General features: G+C 42.2%; 1 protein-coding gene across 1 annotated transcript; it reads left to right on the forward strand.

Annotated features, from left to right (window-relative positions):
• Window positions 1–2,555, forward strand: LOC145437145 (uncharacterized). Its single transcript, XM_080314318.1, has 3 exons — window positions 1–214; window positions 614–745; window positions 1,987–2,555. Exons 1-3 carry the CDS (start codon window positions 85–87, stop codon window positions 2,280–2,282), a joined length of 558 nt encoding a protein of 185 aa, XP_080170444.1. The 5' UTR covers window positions 1–84; the 3' UTR covers window positions 2,283–2,555.
• The last annotated feature ends 7,789 nt before the right edge of the window (window positions 2,556–10,344 follow it).

The raw sequence follows: 10,344 nt of genomic DNA on the forward strand, positions 1-10,344 counted from the left end.
ATGAATTTAGGGTTGCGCACTGGGACCATTGTTTTGCCGAATAGTTGTAGTGGAATTCACTAACGACAGACCGTTCCGTGTTTTATGATATTTCTTTCAGCTGAAGATGGTCAAGCTCATGACGCTGCTGGCGACGAAACCAACGCGAACCAGATAATTGAAGATACAGACGGTCAGATCTGTTGTACCCTTCGGGCGTGTCGTGAAAATCTCGGTGACTTTGCTTTATGTGTGATCGTTGTAGGAGTCTTGTTTTCGATATTTGCCATAATTTTCATATTGATATTGCTGTATTATCCTGATGAATTCCCGATGTTCGTACCCGAAATCGATGTAATGCAGGTGAAGACTTTCACGACTTTTATTTGCTTTTATTTGTAAGCGAAGTGGAGATTTATATCGTTACCTCCACTTACCTAGAGTGTCTGATCTCAAAGACTATACTCCAAGTCGCTTCGACTCCTTTCATTGTATCGCAGTCTTTCGCTGTTTTTAAATGATGAAATTTCAATAATTACCTCAATTGAAATATTACTAAACCGAATACTATAGCAACGCCGACTACCTTGATCAAAGCTGAGGTCAAGCGATATTGAACATGGTATTGTTGCAGATACCATTGTAACGCCAACGAATGCACACGTAGAGGATGCAGATGCGCTGCTGGACGATGACGTCAATCAACTTTCCGAAAGTCAAACGGTGGACTCTCAGGGTACTGGCATTGCGGGTGCCGAAGGTGCCGGTAAGTCGCATTTGTTATGGGATTTACTCAGTCGACAGTCATTGTAATTATATCATATTGCTAGTTTGCGTAAGCATATCAGTGCTATTTATCTGGTGTGTGTGTGTACCGTGAAACAGAACTCCATAGATTTTACCCCTCGACAGAAGGTTCTAGCATTAAATAGGGGCCCAACGGCACCGGCTTTTCTGCAATTTCACTAGTACTAGTATTATAGGTGCACACTTGGCCACCTACATTTTTGTTTGACCTCGAACATACAAATCCGCATGCAGTCAGTACCAATTCTAGCTCTTGGATAGGTCGGGAACATACCAGTGCTATTGGAATCCCAATAAGGCAAAACTTACTAAATTACTTCCATGTGTTATCCTGCCCTGTCAACTGTCTTGTACACAACTTGGGGTACTTTGAACCCGTGATTTAGCGAGTTTTATATCGATCGACTTGATCGCTTTTTACCTGGACCATGGCTAGGGCTGGGCATAATGATGCGAGTACTCGAATCCGAACCAAATAGGTATCGAAATGATTCCAGTCGAGTAGTGATAGACGATCTTTCGGTAATACCTGTAATTGTAATATCATCGAGAATTATAGTTTCGATACTTTATTCCCAACATCTTAACTATATCAACTTAGATTGGTCGCATCACGACATCCAAAACTTGTAGTGCGAATGTATGTACGTTTATGGAAATGACCAGTATACCTTTATGGAAATGACCATACTCACTCAACAATATTGTTACATAGTAGGCTACAACGAAATAGATATGGTCGAAAATACCAAACTATCTTTTGACGGGGTGTACAATTAGCGTTACTACCTTGTTGATCTACCTTGTTGATCTGAAAAGGTACATATTTAAATTCCATATTGTCCACTCGTTCGTGACATTCGATGAGTGATGTTCGAATACCCTTATCCCCTCGAAATCGTGTGGGCCTACTCTTCTGAAACGAATCACTCACCCAGCTTTACAATTAGCCCAGTAGTGGACAGCACTTTGTTTTCGTTAGGCTGTCGGGCTTGCATTGTTTACAAACGTTTTGCAAACCAAAGGTCGATTTCCTTTCTTGTGAGGTTTTGAAGATCGCCCGTGGCCGTGGTAGTCACCTTACAAATTCAGAGGCGAGCACCAGAATAATTGTTGCCGGATAGTTTCAGTGAAATTCCACTAAAGATCAACCGGTCATGCTTTATGATATTCCTTGCTCTTCTGACATTTTGCTTTCAGATGAAGATGAGCAGCAGGTTCATAGGGCTGGTGGTGGCGAAACCAACGCGAATCAGATAATTCAAGATGCAGGTGGTCAGGAATGCTGTCCCATTGACGCTTGGCTTCTAAATTGTACCATTACTAAATGTGTGATCGTTCTTGTAGTCGTGTTTGTGATAGATGCCATATTTATAATATTGGTGATCCTGCATTCTCCTGAAGAACCCCCGCCGCCGTTTACATCGACAATCGATCCTATGCAAGTGGAGTCCTTGACAACTGCTGTGACGCATGATGTGGGCTATGACGCGTGATGTTTTTTTGTGGATATGAATTCATTGCTGCTGCGAGAATGCCATTATGATTTATACTTTATCCGAACTTCGGACCAATTATTGTGCCGACGTCCTTTTACTGAAGCTTGAAACTGACCGGAACGATTCTCGTTATACGGAAGTCCGATCGATAAGCCTAAAAAGTGGCAAAGAGTAAAGGGCTGAGTTGAGTGTTACTGCAAACACTGTGCTGTAACGTTTTTACTGGACGCGGTATGCATGTTTTGCGAATAAAGTTATAATGCGAACGGTTACGTGTACGGACGTTCAGTGAAGTGGCGGTAGCTGGAAAAGAATCAGAATCAGATGTTTTATTTCGTCCGCGTTGTTCCTGCAGAACCGGCGCCTTCAACATTTTCAATTGCACACCTGTTCGAATTATCTGTATTAATGGCATACCTCTTAGGGCAGGGGTCAGCAACACGTGGCCCGCCATGTCATGATTTGCGGCCCTCGAACTTATATTGTGCCCATCATCACTAGCTGAACGGGCTTCGTTGATTGCAACATCGTTCGATCGCGTGCAGCTGATATGATTACACACATTATACATATGGTCTTGGCGTGCAATGGCTATGACCAATGTTCCCTATAATTTTACACGAGTCTGCGCACACTCACCAAGACACCGCGCGGTCTTTTGTTGAACAGTGCGTAACGACTAAAAAAAGGTCATCACTTCGGATTTCTTTATGCGCAGCTTGGATTTTATGTGCGCAGAGACCGTGTCAGGACTGCGCATTTGCGCCACTGCGGAGCTTAGAGGGAACATTGGCTATGACACTACCGAGACCGAGAGGCTTAGAAAACGGCTTAGTGCTTTCCCACAGGGTCAAGCCTGAAGAGACGACGATCTTTCAGCTGGTAACGAGTATCGCTTGCCCCAATATTGATTCTTTAGTCGCTGAAAGCGTTGTCAGGTATCGTGCGCATCTTATAGTTTGAATTTGATAATCATGATGTGTCTAATTCCATTAGTAATTTCTTAATATTACTTCTTCTGCAGTAAATATGCCCATCGCTCATGTTAAAGATCACAGCGTTCTACTGGCGTAAAGATTTCAAAACGTGATTGCTCAACTGTGTGACCTATTTTGTCTCGATATTGCATTCTTGCGGCCCGCGGCCTCTACGAAATTTGAAAAGTGGCAGGCTCACACCGCGACCCGTTTTGAGTTGGCGACCCCAGTCTAACGATAATGTTGCATCAGGTGTACGCAACTGAACGGACAAGACACATCGATCGAACTATGTATTTGCGCTATAGGAACGGCATGTCACTGTGATGGGTGACCTTGATCTACTTCACGAGGAAACCTATTCTTGGAAGTGTTTTTGGGAAGAAACACTCGCAATTATGTTCAGCGGAAAGTTCGACAGGAGCTGAAGGTGGAAGGTGGAGCAAAATACTCCTAATACATTTTTCGACATTGCTGGATATACCTTTATCATACAATACCAGTGCCATGAACTATCGCATGCTTATCAATGAACCGTAGTAAAGCAGATTTATCACAATAGCGCAATAGCTAAGTAGCCTTTAAAACAGGGGTCGCCAACTCAAAACGGGTCGCGGGCCACTTTACAAATTTCCAAGCGGCCGCGGGCCGCATGAATTTACTATCGGTATAAAGTAGACAACCACGTTTTAAACTCTACGTCAGTTCAACGCTGTGCTACCGAACATGGGCGAAGGGTATAATGACCACAAAAGAAGTAATATTTTATCAAAGGAATAAAAATACAACGAAGGATCACTGTCATCAATTTCATTTTATTTTAAACTCTGAGCTGTGCAAGATTCCTGGAATCGCTTTTGGCGGCTAGCGAGATACGTTACTAGCTGAAAGACCATCTCCATGTAGAGCTTGATCGTGGGGTGAAGCCCTAAGCCAGTGGTTCTTAAACCTGTTTAGACATGCCCCCTTTATGATACTGAAAATTTTCACGCCCCTTATCGTCATATCACAAAATGCATCCATAATACTAACAATCCCAACGGATAGTTTGGTGGCATGAAAAGTTATGAATGTTAATGAGAGAATTCTATAATATGAATTCCGGATTATATACAGCAGAGCAATAACTGTAACCACAAATCCTAGGTAAATCGCGCGGAGCGCGAAAAATATTTCAGCTGACCGCAGCTTCACGACCCCTTCAGATACTTTCGCGCCCCCGCAAGGGGGGTTTCAGAGCCACTGCCCTTTCTAAGCGTCTTGGTCTTGGGAGTGTTTGGGCCATTGAACGTCAATTTCAGCATTTCCAAATGTTTTCTTAGCGTTTTTCTGAAATCTCAAATCAAGTGGCGGGCCGCAAAAAATGACCTCGCGGGTCGCGTGTTGGTGACCCCTGCCTTAAAATAAGCACTGTAATTACTGAAATGACGGCACTGAAATATGCACCCCAGATGTGAAACATATCTTGGTACAATTTTACCACAGTGGATGCCTTGATGCCTCGATTAGAAAACATCACAGCATCCAAAGCATGTCGCACACAGTTTCGCATATCTATGGAAGTGATAATACTTTCAAGTCATGATCGACACACCTGCAGCATTGATACAGAGTAGAATGAATTAGTTATCGACGAAAAAATACCAAATCATCTTTAACGTGATTCAGAAGTGATATATATATATTCTTTTTAATCCATCGACAAGTGGTTCTCAACCTTTTGGACCGCGCGACACCCTCACTCTTTGAATGGGAAAAACAGTTTACGGCACCCTAGCACTGCGCAGGAGCGAAACGGAGCCTCGTCATGGCCTCGGAATTTTGGTCCTGTACGCCTATGGGATGTTTGCCCCCATATCCCCTTTTCCCTACCCTCTAATGCCAAGTTCGTCACGAATATTAATACAAAAGATTCCCTGGCGCGCACACACACACACACACACACGCACACGCACACTGTTTACGTAGTGAACTAAGTCTGGTTATACACGATTCATCAATTGGCCGAAACAACGGCGAACGCATTCGAATGGTTTACTACTCATTTTTAATCTTTAGTTATGGCCGCGTGATAAACCCGACCAAGTTTTGAAGTCAGTGAACGATTTGGTAAATAGTATTGTGATTCGTATGTATTTATATTATTTTCCAGGTCCGTCAGCCCATGTCACCATATTTACCAGTAGAGCCGATGACTTCCATAATTGAGTGCCTGCAATTGTATATCTCAAGCCATGTTCTGTTAAAGCCTGACTGTCAAGACTACTCATACGCTGAAATACCGACGCATTATAGCCCCCCACCAGTAGGTAGTACACCCCAAGACTAAAGCAGCTCAGCGATATTAAATCATGCCAGTAATAAACCGTTCTCTAATAATTTTAACTACAACTCATTTCTATAAATTATGTGTATTTTTAGGAGCTGAAATACCGACGCATTATAGTCCCCCACCAGTAGGTAGTAGCCTACACCCCAAGACTAAAATTGCTCAGCGATATTAAGTCATGCCAGTAATATACCGTTCTCTAATAATTTTAATTACAACTCATTTCTATAAATTATGCGTATTTTTAGGAGCTGAAATACCGACGCATTATAGTTCCCCACCAGTAGGTAGTAGCCTACACCCCAAGACTAAAGCAGCTCAGCGATATTAAATCATGCCAGTAATATACCGTTCTCTAATAATTTTAACTACAACTCATTCCTATAAATTATGTGTATTTTTAGGAGTTGAAATACCGACGCAATATAGTCCCCCACCAGTAGGTAGTAGCCTACACCCCAAGACTAAAGTAGCTCAGCGATATTAAGTCATGCCAGTAATATACCGTTATCTAATAATTTTAATTACAACTCACTTCTATAAATTATGCGTATTTTTTAGGAGCGATTGGTAGCCATTACGGATTTAAAACAAGTGATACTAAATCGCGCCAAGCGCGAAGAAAATTCGAAGTTCAAGAATTCTGCCCACAAATGTATTACGTCAAATTACGAAATAATTTTTGCCCACCTCTAACTGCGAAGCAGTGCCCTGAACTGCGGCGAAGTCTACCCTGAATGCAAGATTTGGGAAGGTGATAACTAAGGTGATCTTTTGACCTACCAAAACGGAAGATTTTGACCTATTCTTATCCCTTTCTTTTGCTATACTATCTTCTTTACTTTCATTCAGTGTGCATGCCTCCTCTTTACATCGCCTAGGCCAAGGTGGGTGTCTGATTCCATAGACAAATCCAAGTCGCTTCGACATCTTCCTGTCTATTCATTGTATCGCATTTTTTGTGGTGTATTGAACTGATAAAATTGCTAATAAACCAATGATGATGACCTAGAAAATCAAAAGTTTGACATTTTTCAACCTCAAAAAACTTCATTTCGACAAAGTCCCGTCCTCGTGTATGTAAATTAGGTGTTCTCCGACATGATGCTAGAATTGTACTCTTCATCTTCATTTCTGGTTGGAACGCTCTGTCTTTACGAAGTAGTTTGACCTGAAAAAGACTTTTCGACTCAAAATCTGACAATTTTCTGCATGTGAAAACTTTATTTTAACGGAATCTGGACCTATGAAGAATTCCAGCAGTCATACTGCGCATTATGGTAGAAATAATTGTAATTGGTTATAGTACAACGAAGGATACTTTCCAACATTCGCGGGCAGAAAGTGTATGTCCTAACAATACAGAAAATGCCAAATATCTCGGGGTTTTACTGAACTCGGACATGTCGTGAAAGAGTCATAATCAGTCCCTAGACACTAAGTGACTAAATGATCACCGAAGTGTGGCCTGTTCTACAACCTTAAAAGCTTCATACCAGCCTGGGTTCTTCTGATACTCTTTAAAAATCCTTAATACAATCGAAGTTACAATAGGGCATCCTCTGCTGGGGGGCTGCCAGTAAAACTGCACTCAAACCACTGCCAAAACTACAACATAACGTACTCCGTATAACAGCTACGGCCCCAAATGGGGCCTGGTTGTCCATCCAACAAGTCTCTGCTGAAGAGATTCGGTGTCCTAAACATAGAAGATATGCGGAAACTAGAAATCGCAAAGTTTATGTATCAGTTCCACTGCGGTCATTGCCCCGAATACTTCAATTACGTCTTTACCTCGAAATCAAAAGCGCACAAATACAACACACTCGCATCCACGTCGTCCAAATATCATATGATCGACCGAACAGATCATCGCACCATCAAATATGCTGGACCTGATGTGTGGAACAGTATCCGACCGGCCATCTGACAGTCGACGAGTATGTCCACATTCAAGTCGAAATACGAGCAATTGCTACTAAATAAATACTAGTCCATTCTCAAAGATTACCGGACCTAGACCTGATCTATCGATCTCACCTTCCATAACACGCCAGTCGCCACCCATTTTTGTCGCTTGCTTTTTTCTATATTATATTTTTTTTTACTTTTCATTCAGTCTGCATGATTCCCCTTTATATCGCCTAGACCAGGGGTTCTCAAAGGGTGGGCCACAGGAGCATTTGAGGTGGGCCACAGAGCTATTTGGAATATTGTAGAACTAGCGAAAATTTGGTTAGATTTGTTATGTTATCCGCTCAAAAATATATTCACATTATCAAATTATACGTAGGCTACATTAAGTTTTTCATCCGACTCTGATGGGACGTATGGGCACGTATGAAGTCACAATCGACAAGTCGAAAATGGGTGGAGAAACGGAGGCTTTTCTCCCCGGCTACGACAACCTACGGCTAATAACGTCAACGAAAATAATTTCGATTAAATATAACATCTTGAAGTTAGTGCTGAAGTGACCAAGTATTCCAGCAGGGTCGTATGCCGTTGAAAGGAGTGTGCATTAAATTCGGATAGTTATCCTAGGCCCCGGGACAGAAGTGTATTTAATGTAGATTTGCGGTACCTTGGGAGATCGTAATATTGTAACATAAAAGTAGGCAGAATCGCAATTTATTATCGAAGTATACGGCACCACCGAAGCGAATCCTAACGTATTGAGGATTTAGAGCAGCACATTAATGTTTGGAGACTTCCGGCCTTGAAATCATTGTACATAATGTAAGAGTCACATGCAGGGCTTAGGAGCCGGAGCCGGAGCCCGGAGCCGGAGCCCCGGATCCGTACGTTTTTACCGGAGTCGGAGCTCTACATAAAATTCAGCCGGAGCCGGAGCTGGAGCTGGTTATTTGAGGGGTAGCTCCGGCTCCGACGTATTTCATAAGATGATATTATATACGCAACAACCACATCTGCTGAGTTCACATAATTCAACAGCAGGCCTTCGCGAAATTATAAATCTTTTCCACTTCGGCACTGCCTTTTCCGACTAACCAGTAACCATGTTCCTGGGGATTTAACAGCAGAGCAGCATATATTCAATGTTCAATTTTCATACATTAGTGCCGAACCTCGGTCTGCTAGATATGCCTGTGAATGATGTGGGTAATCGGCATACCCGCAATTTCATCATCGGCACAACCTTGTTGGCCAATTGAACGGTTTTAAAATAATGATCACTATGTATTACGCGAAATGGGAGAGAGGATAAAAACGTGAGTTCGTTGCACATGTTGATATGAAGAGCACGAGCCGAGAAATTCCATCTCATCGTTGCTATAGCATATATTCATATATGAATTCGGATGATCAAATATCCGTTCTTTCGTGATAGTTCTTTAATCGGACCGAGGAATTAGACAGTTTTATTGAGTATGCAATTATGCATGCGAATTGGAATTCATTACTGCGCATGATCGTCATTCACTCCAGTAAGGATTTTCGAGCTTAAATAGGGGATGGCTGAAGAGTATCCGAAAACGCCGTTGCACTCAGCGAACAATTGTCGCGGTGCGAGCTACTCAATGCGATGTCAGGCTCATGAATAATGTTCCCTCTAAGCTGCGCACGTGCGCAAATGCGCAGTGCTGAAACGGTCTCTGCGCACAGAAAATCTAAGCTGCGCACAAAAAATCCGAAGTGATGACTTTAAAAAAAAAAATTGTTGCGCACCGTTGTCCAATGGAACGCGCAGGCGCGCAGACTCGTGAAAAATTAGAGGGAACATTGCCAGGGCAAATACTGTTATCGATGAAGTCTGAAACCGAGGTACAAGTGTTGCCCGCAAAGGTAGATATTGCGCTCCGTGAAGAAATGAGAATTTGCAATCACGAGCGCCTCACGAAAGAGATTTTTCTTTTAGTATGGTCTCGTACGCGTAAGCGATACTGATTTCATTTCAATAGCGCAATCTTTTCTGGGAATGGCGAAATAACATGGTTTGACGAAGTTATAGATAACAATGGGCTAGATCGAAGTTAATCTGCGAGAAACTAACGAATAGTCTTTTCCGTGTTGCCTGAACATCGCGTAAGATTTACTGTACAATTACATGCCGTGAATTTACGAAGTCATCACTTCCATCAAACAAACCTGATCACGTATGGTGAGATAGGATAATATGCAGATTATGCAAGTACAAGCATCAATATTATTGAAAAAAAATCCATCCCTTTGCAAACGTCGATCGGGAAATGCTGCAACTGTGCACTGAAGGACGTTGAATTACATCAGCTTCTAAGCAGCACAAATTTTGATATTATTCGATTCGTTTGAACGGGAATCTATCGTCGATAAGATCATACGCTGATATTGTTCTTGCTTCAGTCAGACTTGAATATTCGTATTATTTTATCTGACTGTATCTCTTGATAGTAATGAGTACATTACCGGTATTAAGACGTCACATCAGTGTTTTACCGCGGTAGGCCTACATCGATCGCATGTATTGATTTGAAGTGCGTTCTCGTGCGTAGGGGAGATGTGGTACCGATGGATCACTGGGACCGAAAATACTTGAAAAATTCTCCATGATAATTCTATGATTACACTCCGTGAATTTGTCTACAATTACATGCTGGCAGAATCTTTCCTCACATGCAAAAAAATTCGACCTGCGTGAGTTATGGGGTCTGTGACGACTGATTTACGTTTTAGGGGGTGTAAAGTAAATTTGAATCGACATTTGCATTTTTCTATATCACCTTTAAGTCTAACAAACCCGCCATAATTTTTG

The sequence above is a fragment of the Botryllus schlosseri genome, chromosome 1, assembly GCF_051294905.1.
Source record: "Botryllus schlosseri isolate E-star chromosome 1, Bs_hap1, whole genome shotgun sequence".
NCBI classification, from domain to species: Eukaryota; Metazoa; Chordata; class Ascidiacea; order Stolidobranchia; family Styelidae; genus Botryllus; species Botryllus schlosseri.